Source organism: Schistocerca americana, chromosome 1 (assembly GCF_021461395.2).
Source record: "Schistocerca americana isolate TAMUIC-IGC-003095 chromosome 1, iqSchAmer2.1, whole genome shotgun sequence".
NCBI lineage: Eukaryota > Metazoa > Arthropoda > Insecta > Orthoptera > Acrididae > Schistocerca > Schistocerca americana.
In genome coordinates this window covers 119,169,322-119,188,272 of record NC_060119.1, presented here as the reverse complement: position 1 = coordinate 119,188,272, position 18,951 = coordinate 119,169,322, and the positions used below count along the sequence as shown (strand labels likewise).

At 41.7% G+C, this 18,951-nt stretch overlaps 1 protein-coding gene across 1 annotated transcript in view; it reads right to left on the bottom strand.

Annotated features, from left to right (window-relative positions):
• The window catches only part of LOC124605159 (tyrosine-protein phosphatase non-receptor type 23-like), a 167,361-nt gene that overhangs the window by 139,439 nt on the left and 8,971 nt on the right, over positions 1-18,951 (bottom strand). Inside the window, exon 2 of the mRNA XM_047136685.1 lies at positions 7,054-7,184. Within this exon, the coding sequence (XP_046992641.1) occupies positions 7,054-7,184 (131 nt within the window). The remainder of the gene's footprint in view (positions 1-7,053; positions 7,185-18,951) is intronic.

Sequence of the window (18,951 nt, the reverse complement as noted above, 5' to 3'; positions counted from 1 at the left end):
AACACTAAAAGGGTAGGTATAAAACAGGGCTTTAACGAAGAAGCAGACTTCTAAGAGTAACCAGGATGATGCTCATGCTTCAAGTGACATATATATTCGGCATAGATAAAGCTATCAATGGAGGTAAAAATGAAGGGAATTTTCATTACGTTCCAAACTTGAAGCTGATGTCCGCCATATTATACAGTCCAAAACTCCATGTTTCACCTTGGTGATACTTCCCCGTGATATTACTCTGTCTGGCGGTTCTGGCGCTGCAGTCCGGAACCGCGGGACTGCTACGGTCGCAGGTTCGAATTTAGTTAGGTTTAAGTAGTTGTAAGTTCTAGGGGACTTATGACCTAAAGATGTTGAGTCCCATAGTGCTCAGAGCCATTTGAACCATTTGATGTTACTCTGATGCGCCCGAGGCCAATTGGATGTGCCCTTGCACAGTTTCGACCGTTGGGAATATCTGTCGACTTTTGGGGTCGTGTCCCAAATAGTATCTGATGCTTTTATTGTGTGGAGACGTAGTTGTTCCACCAAAATTTATGGGTGCACTAATCGATCGGATCGTCAACTAAAGTTTAAAGGAATCGTATTTCATTCGTAGATAAAGCCGTTCAAGCAATATTCCATTCCGTTAATCACGTTTATAGTATTGCACAATGCTGGAACATGTTTAAAAAAATTATGTATTTTTTCCTGTAAATTGCCACTATTGGCGCATAATAGGCAAGATTTCAAAGTGAGAAGATGTGGTAACTGCAGTGAAACTAACGCACTGGCAATATAATAGAACGAGAACTCGATTCTGCGTGGAGGTATACCTGTTTGCAGTTCTATTTCTTTGACATTTCAATAATCGTCCACTTTGTTGACATGCTCAAGATACGAAAGAAAGCCTTGCTTCTTTCCTTATTGCAGACGTTTATGGGCTAGCAAAGAACATGCGGGTAATTTTTTTTGTAAACGTGAACATTAAAAATGTTGTTCATACGAGGTGAAAGGTGAAAATATAACAAAAAGCAGTATCACTAAGCAAACAAGCATTGGTTTCGGAGTTTCATTCGCTATCAATACAAATATAGTAAAAGTGAAATTAAACGGATTCCGAAAGCATGTTTCCTTCTCTTTTTGGTTTTCGAAATTTGTCAACAAAAAAGCAAGTTACGTTAACGAGACCAAATGTGTCGTATTACTACAGCAGCCATGCATTCAAACGTCGAAATGGCTTTCCTGGCGTATTATTCATGTAAGCACTGTAATTGTTAGTATCGTAACAGTAGTCTGCTAATGTTTTGGTCTATTTAAGATGGCGGTGGGACACACCCACTTTGGTTTCAAAACAACGTATAACGTTAAGTCTATAGCACCATCTCCCTTCTTTTTTTTTTTTACCTTCATGACGCCATCTGCCCTTTATTCTATCCTCCTACAATAAATCTTGAGTTACCACCACAGTCAAATCTCAACTCAAGGAATTAATTGAAACTACTGCAAAGCATTGTTCAAAATTGGTCACTTTAAAGAAATCAAAGTTTCCATTTTTCTATTTTTCCAGAATTATGATTCAAACACTTTTTCTCAAATTAATTGTTTGATTTACTGCCTACAGATGTAACTTTCAGTACATGTTCAGGCGGGCCTAATGTTTTCTGAGATAGACTACTCGTTAATAACTTCCAAACGAGTGTTAACTGATCAACAAAAGTCAAAATTAAAGCCCTTTCCTTTAAATATATTTCACTCATAGGCTATTCACTGTGACTCAAAAATAAGTAACACTGAAAGTGTTTTGTCGGGCGGTTCACTATGCTACTCAATATTTATAGTCGACACACATTTAAATTAGTACACTTATTAATAACACGCCGACATCATATACAGTAATCATATGTGAGCTTACATCATACATAAATCAACTTCAAACATCCATTTACTAAGAATACGCAAAGAAGATTTGACAATGATGGCTGTTCTCGCAACCGTGAATGTCGGTTCCCTTTTGCTCAATGACCCGCACTGCCGATTGCTGAGTCGGCAGAAACCTTTGCATCACGTTGCCAGCGCCTCCCCGTGCAACATGAAACAAACAAGAGAAACAATATTTTTGTACACGCATCATACGCAAAATGCGTATTCAAATAATACACTTTTCTTGGCTACCTGATGTGCCTCAAGTGGACAAGAAAGACGACGCTGCTCACTAAAATATGGAGCCCCACAAAAGTCATCAACGTATGTAGAATTAACTTCAGGTATACCCGAAGCAAAAGTGTTGGGACCCCTGCTATTCACGTTTTGTATTAATACCCTTGCATACCATATTAGTGGTAACTGCTGTCATTTCGCAGGTGCTGAAGTTATCTGTAATGAAGTGCTACTTGAAAGAGCTGCACAATTATTCATTCATTCAGATAAGATTTAAGGCGGTGGAAGGGGGATTGCTAAGGTTGACAACTTGCTTTAAGTGTTCAGAAATATAAAATTTCCGAAAAACAAAAAAAAGCGAAAAACGTAATACCATATGACTACAATATAAGTGAGTCATATTTGGCATCAATCAACTCATACAAATGCCTGGGTGTAACAATTTGTGGGATATGAATCGTAATGATCACACAGACACAGTTGTAGGCATAGCAGGTTGCAGACATCGATTCATCGATAGGATTTTGGGAAAATGTAATCAGTCTATGAATGAGATTGCTTACGATAAACACTCGTGCGACCAATCCTGGAATATTGCTCAGTTGCTTGAGACCCAGGACTATCAGGGGATACTTACACACGCAGAGAAGGGCAGCACTAATGGGCAAAGGTCTGTTTTACCCATGGATAGCGTTACGGAGATTCTTATAAACTTCAATCGGCAGATACATCAAAACGAACACTAACTATTCCACGAGAGCCGACCTAAAAAGTTCCAGCAACCATCTTTAACTATGGAACGCAGGAAAATAGTACAGCCCCTTTCGTATTGCTTCCGGATCAGACTCCCCAGAGGCTTTTAAGCACTCAATCTTCCCTCGCTCCATAGGCGAGTGGAACGGAAAAAGTCCTAAAACTAGTACAATGGAAAGTACCCTCTGCCATGCACTGCGTGTGGTTTGCAGCAAAGTATGACTGTCGGATGTGGACAATGAATGTGTTGTCAGTTGACCGAGCTCTGACCTTCAAATGCTCTTTCTATGCACACAGATAGAAAAGGAAGGGGGCAAAACGTGTACAGTTATTGAAGTAACAGTCGCTCTTATTTTGAATGATTCGTTTTCTTATTGTTCGAGGCCCGCAGCACTCGTGTGGCTCATCGGCTAGTTGGTAACGTGTCCAAAGTTTCAGTTTTATCCTTCAGTCAGTTCGAACATTGGAGGAAGGTAAACGAACACCAATAGGGCCATGCCTAGGAGAGAATGAAACTTTGCATGGAGAACAGCTTTGCTTTTTACACTGCTCTTTGTCCGCTCTCTGTTCAGATTGGCTGCTGCCGATTGTTGGTAGTCGTATTCTCTTTGGTAAGAGAACGTGTATCAAGGACTCACACGTTCGCTTCTAGTGGGGGTATGGTTGCAACGTCCTGCTTTCTACTATGGAAGTGGCTGTGCGAAAACGCTTATTTCATGGAGGAAAGGGGAACGTAGAGGACTTGATGTCTTCAGAAAAACAGTCTACCGTGCATGTACATCGTGCAAAGCAGGTAATTATGGCAGCAGTCGGGCACACTGCACAAGATATTGCTCATGCCTGCGCTGGTTGCAGCCACTTTAGGCCACATTACGAAAGCACGTCCTCAGGGTGCAAAGGCGCACAGAAGCAGTCCCAGCACTACGCCGCCACCGGGTGGCTTATAGAAAAGTGCTAGCTAGCAGTTACGCAACACGTCACAAGTGGTAAGGCATAGGGCTTCTCAGCACGTACAACCGCTGTCTGAAAATCTGGGCACACGAGAGGCAGGCAGTCCCTGCTTCACTTTGAGACCCCAGCAGTCGCGGTTATACAACCGCGCCAGCCTTGTGTGGCAGGCTGTTGATAATTATTCCTGCTCTTTCCCGACCGGCGGCGTCACGGCACGGTCAATCATTTCCACGCAACCATTGCTCTGTCACACCCTGACGTCAATGTTCGCAGAAAAGAAGCTTGTTTAAAAAGAATTTTCGTCTTTCAGAAGACCAGAATAGCCATTTGTTTAAAATATATTTCGAATGTTAAATTTGACACAATTAGTTTAAGGAAGTTCTTTCTTTATTTCCAGTCTATAATTACTCAATATTGTCCTCATACCATCGAATTCAGTCAATAACGGGCATCCTCAGATCTGTTAAAGATGAAACATCTGTGAATGACGATGATTGACCGAAATCGATAGTCTGACGTTTTCTAATCGTACACTGGAAATAAAGGAAGCAATTCGTGTATCTCTTAGATTACTGTGTATATAAATGCGCATTGTCGCAGCTTCCAAAACTGGTTTCTTCTTATTATATCTCTAATATCCGATCAGTAGTCTTATTTCGTTTATAACCTTGATGTTACCACTGAAATATTTATTCTTCGTTTCTCTGGAAGTACATAAAATGGGAACACGTGATTACTCTCACGGTTGCGACAAAAATTGGATATAATGTCAACGTCATGAGAAATGGGTTATTATAAAAAAGAAAATGGTTGAAACTGTGAGAGAACCGAATGAAACTGGTAGCAGCTATAATACTTAAATTGGTCCTTTAATTCATTCCCTTCAAGAGAAAGGAAAATGTCAGTACATCGGTTTTTCTTTCCTTTTATCAAGTTAATTTAAAATCTCTTAGATTTTAAGGGAAGCTCTGTTTTCTGTGGGGTAGAACTACTTACAACATCTAAAAATTAGGTTTCAGTATCAGATCTAATGACATGTAGCACTTACAAGCTTCATAAATTATTTCCATCTTTATCATTTTCAGGTACACGAGTTTCACACGCTTGGGCTGAATTTATATAAGACTTCATGCTGAATATTTACAGACCTCTGCTTTCATATCTGTGGTGCAGAAGGAGCTGCTATGAAATTACAGTCTACTTCCTTTCTTGAAGGGTAGAAGACTTTTATAGCTACATGCTTCAGTCCATTCCAAAACAAAGGTAAATACAGTATAGTAAAATGAAGAACATTTTTCCTTCAGCACTGTATTTCATTTATTACTATTATATTCGAACTGGAAAAGATATTTCACAATATCTTGTACAGTGGACTTTGGTCCTCAGAATGGCAACACCATGAAGTAACCACATTTAAAATGTAAATGGTAAAGGCGTGCCACAAAAACGTAATGAGACATATAGATTTCAACTCATTAACCAGCGATTTGTAGGAATAAAAAATTGCTGCAAAATCTGTTCAATCACATAAAAGCATGTCGTACAAGAGTGGACCGTCTCTATTTGGTGTAAATAGATTGAGGCGGTATTTTTGATACCAAAATCCGCGATACCTAGCGACGACCTCGGCCCGTAGCATTTCATGCAGGGGTTGCAGTTATCTTCATCCGCATCGTCCCAAAATCCTATGAGCAACATGAAACACTCTTCATACACTGATGGATAAAGGCGTCTTAAATCACACACTAAACCTTTACAATGGATACACGGCAGTACGCGTCGTGTAGTTGTGATACTGGTCTGCTGGATGAGACAGTAATGTCCCTTAGTGAAGTGCAGGAACAAGTAGATCACGAAGTGTCTTTAAGTATTTTGATCATCTGCAGGCCTCAGCGAGAATTAACTACCGCAGCCCCTCCATTCCTCCCACACACTGAAAATTCTTCATCCCTATCCTATCTTTTCCACCTGGAAAGACAGTCTTCGAAGCCCTTGCAACCGCCCTGATCAATTATATAATTTGTTTTAGAAATAATGTTGCAACGATAAAAGTTGTTTACTCTGGTCAATATTTCTCTGACGGAAACTTATATGATGAAGGTCTTGTTTAGTTGAGAATAACTGTGTTGTTTGTCACAATTAAGTAAACGGAAGTCTCGAACAGCATGCGTTGTAATTTTGGGATCTTTTCCATCATTCATACGTAACGATGCATCATATATACCGAGGGCTCAGTGATTTACAAAAGACAAACGCTCATTAGCAATAGAATTAGAGACATCTAACTTATGACGCATGGACATCCCCTTTCTCCTAGTGAATGGGACAGAAACTATAGCAGGGATGCTCAACCCGCGGGCCGCGAGCCCCATGTGGCTCAGAGCAAGTATCAAAGCGGCCCAGTCTGTCACACGATCGTTAAAAAAATCCCACAAAATTTCGTTTATGTAAAGTCATGATAAACTGAATATTTTCAATATGAAACTCCTGCCACACGATGCTATTGTCTCATTGATACATCGCGTTTTTTTAATTTTTAATTTTTGGTGTTATTGTTAATGTTAAGTATATAGTGAGAGGCCCAAAAATACTCGTCTTCTTGCTGAAGATACGGGCTGCCTGTGGGGTCCCGTAGTCGAAGGAACGGGTGCACATGAAACATCCCCAACAACTACCTATACCTTCACCATCTGCCTGAATGGTGCCCCGCTTGGCAAGGCGTATGCATCACCTCATGTCGTCATTTTATTTTTTTCTCCTCTTTTTCTTTAAATGCTCGTATATTGCCATCGCCGTGAAGCATCGTGTACAGCGCCTCGCCGGTTCAGGGGACCATTTTAGGGGCTCAGACTGATAAAATGTCGTGTACCACTAGCAGTACCGTACTAATCTCTAAGTCCGTTGGGTCCGTGCGTTGGGTAAAGTTGTGCTGCAGCTTCTGCATCCCGTCACGAGACAGCGTTTCAGGATGGTCTACCTGCTGACCGGCTGTTGACGCTTTACGCCGACGGCACGGCGTTATTTAACGCGCAGCACGAGATCTAGTTTATGCAGTCTCTAGTCAACCTGCAACGACCTGGTGTGAAACTGAGGTTGGACTTCAATGCAACGTAGAATCGAGCACTCTTCGTAGCGAGACGCCCAGTGCTTGTGGACCTGAGCCAGGTACACGTCTTAGATGTAGCTGTGTAATGGGGAAGCAATGCCACGTACCTGGCGGTCACTCTCGACAGGAGTGTAACCGGGTTTCGACACGATGATGGAGAAAGGTGTGGGGAGGCGGTGCCAGCTCCACCCGCTGCTAAATCCGATGTCACACTCGTACAGGGCCTTAGAGTTGTCCTCTGCAAGACACCACATTGTTGTCCTCAAAACACGAAACACAGTCATACATGGAAGAGTGCCGAGCTGCCCACACTTTAGGCACCATTGAACTATGGCTAACGACCACGGAAGGCGCAAATCGGAAAGGCCTATTTTATGTATCCGTCTGACGTCAAACAGATAGTCCCAAAGTGGACTGCATCCTCCAAATGCAGACTAAGCAACACGTGGCTCCAATCGTCAGCTTGTATCGACACAGTATCTCACAGTATCAACAGTATCTCAGGACAGCTGCAGAACCATGTCTATCGTCGCTGCCAAGAAGAACCCAACTGCACATGCTACAAGTGATCATAGTTATTGTTCATTGGGTTGAAGACTAAACCAGAGTTCAGGGCAGATCAGTGCAAGCAAACAGTGAACTAGTGCGACTTATTATATCTGTACTAAGTATCTGCAATGTTTCTGTAAATAAATTGTTTCTAATCTGTGTTGCCGTCATTTTGCGGTAGCTGTCGCCTAACCCTACTTGGCCCTGTGACGAGGCTGAATAGTTGCTGCCTTCAAGCAATCCACCGCATAACACAACACCATTCGGTGGCAAGGAGTTTTCTTTCTTCCACATTTATATGTTGGACGCCAAGTATATTCGAATAACACAACACTATGGCAGCCAGTTTTGAAGTACGCAGCTTTTGTCTGGGAAAGCATGTTCGATACACATGGCAATCTCTTACAGGGGTGCAAAACTGGGCTCTCAAACTCGCATTGCGCCAACGTCAAGATTTCGTGACGGCGGAACCACATCAGATAGGTGGAGTACCTTAACCTGTGGGAGGGGTTTAGGCGATCGACCGCTGACCCCTGTGGGAAATATAGTACGTCACAGAACGGTACATCCTCAACATCGGTACTAGTGCGACTTATTATATTTACTTGTACTTGGAACATACTATTTTAGCTTTGAGTGTTCCCATATCGACACCAGAGTAGACACCCAAAGAAGAAAAGAACAAGGAACTGACATCAAACCTCAGATCCAAGCGTTCACAGAAAATCAGAAGGGGCATTCCTGAAAAAGAGCGAGTAAACCAGCTGTTGCCCACCACTGAGTTGGGGAGTGAATTATTCCCCTGGCCCATGCCAATAGACGTTGGCTCTTGGAAGTAAACCATTTGTTGCTTACAGTACTTGTCCCTGCCTGGCGGTGGTTTTCGCTGGATAGAGTTACCTACAGTAAATGCTTCACACAGGTGAAGGCGAAGTACAGTGCCTATATGATGCCAGAGATGGAAATGTCCGCTGCATCAGACTTTCATCGTCTGGCTCCAGTAATATAAATAATTTCTTATGCTTTAATGGTCTAGTGCAAATCTTTCAATTGGAAATCACTCCAGCGAATTAGCGTCCCTAACATACCCAGCTATCCTACTAGGGAGATAAGACTACAGTTTAATGTGGAACGCCGACCACTTATTGTTTCTGGCGAATCTTGACATCACTGAATGATGAAGATTTGATCAACGAAAAGACTGAAAAATCAGGGTCTGACTGGCATATGACACCATTACCTTTTGATTTACAATCATGAGCCTTACTTCAAGACCTCCAGGCCCAGCATCTGGCTGCAGTGGAATGTCCTGATACTTGTATCATCAGTTGCGCCCATCCCACACTATGCTGTCACGCAAACACCCAATGGAACGGAATAGTACGAGGGGGGGGGGGGGGGGGGGGACAAAAAAACCGGGAAATTCCTCACAAAGTCTTTATTTCTTAATATTTTTACACCAAATTTTGATCACCGAAGTATTCTCCAATGACCACAATGTTCAAAACAGTTTTTAAATTTACTTATCGGGATGTTCTTTATGTTTTCCAGCAGTTTTTGTTTTACCTCCTCCACAGTGGCAACATGTTTTCCTTTCATGTCTCTTTCGAGGCTGGGGAACAAACAGGAATCGTAGAGGGTTAGATCCAGTGAGTAGAGGGTGAAAAGAGGGAGGGAGGGGGGCTGCACAATCGGTATCATGCCGTTTTTGGTCAAAAACTGCTTGAAGGAAAGGGCGGTGTGGGCCAGCACGTTGTCATGGTGGACGAACCAGTCGCCTGTGCGCCAAAGATCTGCTCTTTTCTTCTGGATACTCTCCCTCAATCTTTTCAAAACCTCCAAGTAGAGCTCCCAGTTCACAATTTGACCCAGGGTAATGAACTCTGCATGCACAACACCTCTGCAACCGAAGAAACAAATGAGCATTGATTTTATGTGTGACTCGGCGAACTTTTTTGTGACGAGGAGAGCCACTTATCTTCCACTGGTTTGATTGCTGCTTTGTTTTGGGGTCGTATCCATAGCTCGACGATTCATCACCAGTAATCACATTGGAAAAAATTCAGGGTCCTATTTGAGCCGATATTGAAGCTCAAAACATGCCTGAAGTCGACGCTCCCTTTGCTCGTCTGTGAGAAGGCGAGAGACAAATTTGTCTGCAAGCCTTTTCATGTGCAAATCTCTGTATAAAATCCTCTGAATTGAACTCCATGATATTTTAGATATCTCACAGAGTTGATCAATGGCTCAGCGACAGTCTTCACGAACGAGGGCATTAATTTTGTTGACGTTTTCGTCACTTTTTGACGTTGAGGGACGTCCTGAACGGGGTTGGTCTTCAGTTGACATTTCTCCATTTTTAAAACTTGAAGTCCTCTCATAGACCCTGATTTTACTTGGGGCAGCATCCCCATAAGCAGCCTTAAGCATTACAATGGTTTCTGCGTCCGATTTCCCTAACAAGAAACAAAATTACACAGCCGTGCGTTGCTCTCGACAATCTGCCATCACGTTTTCGCCGAAATGGAAAAAAGTTGTTTTACTAAAAAGACTCTTCACAGGCGAACCGATGCACTCACAGTGACACAACTTCGCGCACTGACTCAAGTGGCGTGACCATAATGGACAATGGCTTCCCCCACTCTCCCTCTCCACCACAGCCCAATTCCCGTTACTTTTGGGTCCCCCCTTGTAGGTAGGTATTGTGAGTTCTGGCACCAAATGCGCTGTTGCCAAATTTATCCCTTCCCTATGATGTCAAAGATGAAGTTATGTATCGTTACCAGATTTGCTGTGATAAAAGTCAATTGCCCTATGTATAAAATGGTGAGAAATTCAAAAAGTGGTATGAAATTAAAAAAAACTTGGGAAATTCAAAATGCCCCAGTTGTGCTACCAGGTTTTTCCCCTCTCCCATTCTGTTACTTTGGAAGTAGTGGTGTTCTCCCATGTACAAATTGGCGGAAAATTCAAAAATCCAAGATAGTGCATTGTCATATTCAAGGTGGCCAACCTGGGATATTGGCACTATCTACACTGTTGTCAGTTTTCCTGGGTTTTCCTCAGATCTCATGCTAGTTGGAGCCTGCAGAGGCTGCTGTTCTCAGCTAAGGCAAAAGTGTTTGTTTCCCCTGAGGATCGAAGCCTGTCTCTTAGATAAAAGATGTTTTCTCGAGCCAGTCTTATGACTCTTGGCTATTTCCAGGATATCTAAACATGTTTTTCATCTTACAGGTAGTAACTAGTCTGGACAAACCTGGTGACCTACTTTCAGCGACATTAAAAACCGCTTAACATGTTTTCCTCATTCTATTATTCACTCAGACATATAGGGACCTGTCAGGTCACTTATAGAATTCAAGATGGTCTTTGGGTTTTTCCACCCTGATGTCACACATACTGCTTGTCCTATGTTAAAGTATAATTCCCTTCTGCCACCACTCTAAGTGCGGATCTTTCTACTTGTGCTGTACTGAGTAAGGACAGGAATGTTTATCTTTATTGAAACTGACACCTTAGTTGGGAAGGTTGCTCCACATTCCACATTACCCTCCACATCATTCTGAAACAATTGCCATCACTGCACCTGTACCATTCCCACACCAGCACCACCACCCCCGCCACCTGCCGCTGGAGAGCAGGGCCCATCCACAAATCAAATGGCTGGGCTGTGGGCACTATTGTGTCAGTCAGAGATGCCACCACGCTAGGCAGTCAGGTCTAACTGCTTCGTACATGGAGTGGTAGCTCACTGGAGCACCTCACTTCTATCATGCTCCTGCTGCAACTTGCACCCAAAGGCTACCATGTTAAGTCTGCCCGCAGCCCAGCACATCAGACTGTCCTGCCTGCCTGCTACTGAGGACTGTTTCGAAAGCCCAGCACTCCGCAGCACATGATATTACACCAACAGCCGCTACCCCCATCTGCTTGCCCTCCCCCGTTTGGCTTCCAGTCAGCAGCTACCACTTCCCTGTGCTCAGGGCATACCTCTCAAGCCTCTGTGTCACCCAATCATGTGAGAGATTACGATCGCTGACAGGACCAGACCTGCATACTATTCACAATTATGAAATGGTACTTTTTCCAAGAAATGCCCATACCTACCAGGATTGTTATTCATATCCAGGGCAAATGACGTCTGTTCTCCCCTCCCACAACAGGTCAGCCCATTAGATGAAAGGTGTTTTCCTCATGCAAATCTGAGCTTGTGTTTTTCTCCCATGCCTGTTCCACTTTCCAAAGTGGAAATACACTTAGAATAGATGCTATTTATAGCTATTTATAGCCAAGACAAATTCTGTTTGTCTAAGCCTGCTGGCTCTTTCCGAAAACTCACATAGGAGATGTTTTACCCTACAGGTAGCAGTCATCTGATATATAGCCGACTTACTTCCAGTGTAGATGAAAATCCACTTAATATGTTTTTCTCCTTCCTATTATTTACTCATAAAGAAAAGCACTCAGTCTTGTAGAGACCTGTAGGATTATTTATATCAGACCCATGAAAATTCACTTGTCAGGATTATAGAGTTTCAGATCACTCCACATAACAAATAAATTTTAAATCCCATCAGAACAAGATAATTCATCAGATAATAATAAATGCTTTTTGGATGTGGTAACCAGAGGTTACGTTGATTCGAAACTGATTATGGAACTCAGTCAGCGAATAAAGGAACTTTGTGATGCTAATCATGCATTAATAATGTTTCTCTTAGATGAACATCCACCAAGAAAGTAAATAAAGAAGTGTTGTTGGTATAGTAAAGTTGGTTTAATTTCAGATGTAGCAGGTACCACATACAGTTTAGATGGAACATAATCTACTATCGAAGCCAAGATTCTAACATTAGGTTCCCCACACTGCACTGCCAATGTAGTACACACACACACACACACACACACACACACACACACACACACAACACTGATAAGTAATCATTTCAGGTAGCGATAGGTGATTGATGAGTCAAAATCCAGTAAGTATCATCTGTATTCTTGCATCTCATATATGTGTGCATATTGTAACTCGATTTATTTTCTATGTCCAGATGATATATATATATATATATATATATATATATATATATATATATATATATATATATATATATGTTGTTGTGGTCTTCAGTCCTGAGACTTTTTTGATGCAGCTCTCCATGCTACTCTATCCTGTGCAAGCTTCTTCATCTCCCAGTATCTACTGCAACCTACATCCTTCTGAATCTGCTTAGTGTATTCATCTCTTGGTCTCCCTCTACGATTTTTACCCTCCACGCTGCCCTCCATTACTAAATTGGTGATCCCTTGATGCCTCAGAACATGTCCTACCAACCGATCCCTTCTTCTGGTCAAGCTGTGCCACAAACTTCTCTTCTCCCCAATCCTATTCAATACTTCCTCATTAGTTATGTGATCTACCCATCTAATCTTCAGCATTCTTCTGTAGCACCACATTTCGAAAGCTTCTATTCTCTTCTTGTCCAAACTATTTATCGTCCATGTTTCACTTCCATACATGGCTACACTCCATACAAATACTTTCAGAAATGACTTCCTGACACTTAAATCTATACTCGATGTTAACAAATTTCTCTTCTTCAGAAACACTTTCCTTGCCATTGCCAGTCTACATTTTATATCCTCTCTACTTCGACCATCATCAGTTTTTTGCTCCCCAAATAGCAAAACTCCTTTACTACTTTAAGTGTCTCATTTCCTAATCTACTTCCCTCAGCATCACCCGACATAATTCGACTACATTCCATTATCCTCGTTTTGCTTTTGTTGATGTTCATCTTATATCCTCCTTTCAAGACGCTATCCATTCCATTCAACTGCTCTTCCAAGTCCTTTGCTGTCTCTGACAGAATTACAATGTCATCGGCGAACCTTAAAGTTTTTATTTCTTCTCCATGGATTTTAATACCTACTCCGAATTTTTCTTTTGTTTCCTTTACTGCTTGCTCAATATACAGATTGAATAACATCGGGGAGAGGCTACAACCCTGTCTTACTCCCTTCCCAACAACTGCTTCCCTTTCATGTCCCTCGACTCTTATAACTGCCATATGGTTTCTGTACAAATTGTAAATAGCCTTTCGCTCCCTGTATTTTACCCCTGCCACCTTCAGAATTTGAAAGAGAGTATTCCAGTCAACATTGTCAAAAGCTTTCTCTAAGTCTACAAATGTTAGAAACGTAGGTTTGCCTTTCCTTAATCTTTCTTCTAAGATAAGTCGTAAGGTCAGTATTGCCTCACGTGTTTCAGTATTTCTACGGAATCCAAACTGATCTTGCCCGAGGTCAGCTTCTACCAGTTTTTCCATTCGTCTGTAAAGAATTCGTGTTAGTATTTTGCAGCTGTGGCTTATTAAACTGATTGTTCGGTAATTTTCACATCTGTCAACACCTGCTTTCTTTGGGATTGGGATTATTATATTCTTCTTGAAGTCTGAGGGTATTTCGCCTGTCTCATACATCTTGCTCACCAGATGGTAGAGTTTTGTCAGGAGTGGCTCTCCCAAGGCCAACAGTAGTTCAAATGGAATGTTGTCTACTCCGGGGGCCTTGTTTCGACTGAGGTCTTTCAGTGCTCTGTCAAACTCTTCACGCAGTATCGTATCTCCCATTTCATCTTCATCTACATCCTCTTCCATTTCCATAATATTGTCCTCAAGTACATCGCCGTTGAATAGACCCTCTATATACTCCTTCCACCTTTCTGCTTTCCCTTCTTTGCTTAGAACTGGGTTTTCATCTGAGCTCTTGATGTTCATACAAGTGGTTCTCTTATCTCCAAAGGTCTCTTTAATTTTCCTGTAGGCAGTATCTATCTTACCCCTAGTGAGATAAGCCTCTACATCTTTACATTTGTCCTCTAGCCATGTCTGCTTAGCCATTTTGCACTTCCTGTCGATCTCATTTTTGAGACGTTTGTATTCCTTTTTGCCTGCTTCATTTACTGCATTTTTATATTTTCTCCTTTCATCAATTAAATTCAATATTTCTTCTGTTACCCAAGGATTTCTACTAGCTCTCGTCTTTTTACCTACTTGATCCTCTGCTACCTTCACTACTTCATCCCTCAAAGCTACCCATTCTTCTTCTACTGTATTTCTTTCCCCCATTCCTGTCAATTGTTCCCTTATGCTCTCCCAGAAACTCTGTACAACCTCTGGTTCTTTCAGTTTATCCAGGTCCCATCTCCTTAAATTCCCACCTTTTTGCAGTTTCTTCAGTTTTGATCTACAGTTCATAACCAATAGATTGTGGTCAGCATCCACATCTGCCCCTGGAAATGTCTTACAATTTAAAACCTGGTTCCTAAACCTATGTCTTACCATTATATAATCTATCTGATACCTTTTAGTATCTCCAGGGTTCCTCCATGTATACAACCTTCTTTCATGATTCTTAAACCAGGTGTTAGCTATGATTAAGTTGTGCTCTGTGCAAAATTCTACCAGGCGGCTTCCTCTTTCATTTCTTAGCCCCAATCCATATCCGCCTACTACGTTTCTTTCTCTCCCTTTCCCTACACTCGAATTCCAGTCACCCATGACTATTAAATTTTCATCTCCCTTCACTATCTGAATAATTTCTTTTATTTCATCATACATTTCTTCAATTTCTTCGTCATCTGCAGAGCTAGTTGGCATATAAACTTGTACTACTGTAGTAGGAGTGGGCTTCGTATCTATCTTGGCCACAATAATGCGTTCACTATGCTGTTTGTAGTAGCTTACCCGCATTCCTATTTTCCTATTCATTATTAAACCTACTCCTGCATTACCCCTATTTGATTTTGTGTTTATAACCCTGTAGTCACCTGACCAGAAGTCTTGTTCCTCCTGCCACCGATCTTCACTAATTCCCACTATATCTAACTTTAACCCATCCACTTCCCTTTCTAAATTTTCTAACGTACCTGCCCGATTAAGTGATCTGACATTCCACTCTCCGATCCGTAGAACGTCAGTTTTCTTTCTCCTGATAACGACATCCTCTTGAGTAGTCCCCGCCCGGAGATCCGAATTGGGGGACTATTTTACCTCCGGAATATTTTACCCAAGAGGGCGTCATCATCATTTATCCATACAGCAAAGCTGCATGCCCTCGGGAAAAATTACGGCCGTAGTTTCCCCTTGCTTTCAGCCGTTCGCAGTACCAGCACAGCAAGGCCGTTTTGGTTATTGTTACAAGGCCAGATGAGTCAATCATCCAGACTGTTGCCCCTGCAACTACTGAAAAGGCTGCTGCCCCTCTTTAGGAACCACACGTTTGTCTGACCTCTCAACAGATACCCCTCCGTTGTGGTTGCACCTACGGTACGGCTATCTGTATCGCTGAGGCACGCAAGCCTCCCCACCAACGGCAAGGTCCATGGTTCATGGAAATATATATATCCATTTTTTATTCATCTTTCATCCCAAATTCAAGCTGAAGTAAACGTTTCAGTGCCGAAATTTTCCCTGGTCGTGAATTCAAGCCAGCAGTGATTTTTGAAAACCCACATTATGAAAGTAACTGTAGAGTGCTGCAGGTTGTGTGACAATTCAGTAGTAATTGTAGACGTTTACTCAAAATACTTAGACATCTGCTGTGGTACTGAGTTATTATAAGATTAGTGCTGTCGACTTCCCATGAAAAATAAAATGTTTTAACTCAACGGAATTGACTCACATACAGGAACAGACCTTCAAGAATTTAATGTATAGCAGCTATGTCATACGCAAGCACTCAACCAACGACTGAGCTGGCAGCATTACGCTTGTCTGTTCTATGAAACAATGTGCATCAGTTTACAGGAACCGTTCCAGGAAACTCTGAATCCTTTAGAAGAAGATATGGTTGAATATTTCGATGTGTGTTGCCTGACAGTATATGGAACCAAGTATGAGTGTACAACACTTGATGTAGGCATAGAATTGCGTTCTCATTTGATTGTGTATATATACCCAGCCATCTGTAGAAATAATGCAGTGCCTGTATGACAGACATGTTTGTTTTTCCCATAAAAACAGTATGCAACAAGAATGAATGGAGGGAACATCCTCTTCATGAGGATTTTGTTGTAACTGACAGGTCTGAGAAAATTTCAGACAAACAGGATAAGAAGAATGGATCACTACTGCCAGATAGTATTAGATCAACTGCAGTAGGTCCACCTAATTGCAGGAAGACAGACTTTCTCATGTCCCTGCTAATGTTTTCAGATGGTGCTCGCTTCGAAACTGTATGTGCATTTTCAAAACACTATTTCAGCTCAAACACCAGCTACTCGAGAAAATACTTTTAGGCATTGACCGTATTACAGACAAGACTTTCACCCAAAGTGATGACGCCCCACCACCTGAAGGAGTATTCATATTCGACAATGTGGCACTGGAAAATCGAGATCAAACATGCACATACTTTTGTTTTGGCTGACACAGACATATCCTAGGATTAGAGAACTACCGATAAGAGCGAATGCAAACCTTATTATTGCATTCTAACAGTATAGTGTGAGTCTAAAACAGATTTACAGGGCACACGTAGGAACTGAAATGAATCTGATGAATTTACAACTTTATGCAGAGATTTCTGGAATCATTCACAGCACAGCTTTTTAGTTATTGATACTATGATGCTAAATGATGGTCGAGGATGTTAAGAGATGAATTGTGTGTGTGTGTGTGTGTGTGTGTGTGTGTGTGTGTGTGTGTGTGTGTGTGTGTGCGTGCGTGTGTGTGGGTGGGTGGGTGAGTGGGTGGGTGGGTGGGTGAGTGTACACAAACAGTCTGAGAGAGGAAGGGAGAAAATTCATTTGTACACTGATGTGAAAATTCAGATGTTTAATGATAGTATTAAACGTTAACCATGGAGCTTATCGTTGGGGTGGGGGGCTTGCGTGCCTCAGCGATACGGATAACCGTACTCCAGATACAACCACAACAGAGGAGTATCTATTGAGAGGCCAGACAAACGTGTGGTTCCTGAAGAGGGGCAGCAGCCTTTTCAGTAGTTACAGGGGCAACAGTCTGGATGATTGACAGATCTGGCCATATAACATTAGCCAAAACGGCCTCGCTGTACTCGTACTGCGAACAGCTGAAAGCAAGGGGAAACTACAGCCGTAATTTTTCCCGAGGGCGTGCAGGTTTACTGTACGGTTAAATGATGTTGGAGTCCTCTTGGATAAAATATTACAGATGTAAAATAGTCCCCCATTCGAATCTCCGGCCGGGGACTACTCAGGAGGACGTCGTTGTCAGGAGAAAGAAAACTGGCACTCTACGGATCGGAGCGTGGAATGCCAGATCCCTTAATCGCGCAGGTAGGTTAGAAAATTTAAAAAGGGGAATTGATATGAAGAAGCTTGCACAGGACAGAGTAGTACGGAGGGCTGCATCAAACGAGTCTTTGGACTGAAGAACACAACAACAACAACAACTACTACTACTAGACTTGAAGCATTCAGCAAAATTATAAAGAAAGTGTATACTTATTCTCAGACCATCTCGAGGTTAATCAATGAATTAACTGCAAGGGTTGGGGTAACTGAAAAGAAGACAGAGGAGTTAGTGGCATTGGTTATTGTAATTGAAAAGAAGGTGACTGAAAGGGTATATGACTATAAATTGTACACTGTTCTTAAGTCTGCTTAGTAACAAAAAGTCGCTAGAACATAAAGTCGTTGAAGCATATAAGACTGTAACAGAAACTGCAGTTGTTGAAGTTAGGGAACCTGAAAAGGCATCAGTCACTCAGATACACATTCAGTCCAATGACAAAATCTAACATCTCTTGAAGGCTGGATAAGAAGAAGAAGAGGCTATTGGTGATTTCGTTAAACATTACAGCGGTAGTCATATAGACAGAACTTACGGGGTGAGAAGGAAAAATAATATATGCTTGATACTCCATCTATAAGTTTAACCAAGAATGCAGTACAGACTGGTGATAGAGAATTTCAATGGAAACCTAGTTTCCTGAATCTAATATTCTTAAAAACTTGAAAACTCGACAGCTATTCACCAAAATACATAATGTATTCAGAAGCATATAAGAAAGTCGACGTAGTAGGAGAAAAATGCTCCAATAATTAGAATTACAAAAATATTATTAAACTTGCATTAGTGGATGTACTAGGTACTAGTACTGTCGACATTCAGAATAAGAATATTAACAACATTTCTCAACAGTTCATCTATTACAACGATCCCAACGAAATAGTTCACCTATCACAGCTGCTCACATCGACTGCAGGTGGGAATACAGTACATTTAAACGAAATAATTCCAGTAATTTCTGAGTTCAGAGAAGGATGTATCATCGAATAATTACGGAGACAGCTGTTCAGAAGCTCCATAAACCGGCATGCAAAATACTACCATGTAGGAAAGTTATAATTACGACTTAAAGTATGTGGACTTTGTAGATATGAGGAAATATTGATGCGAGAATAA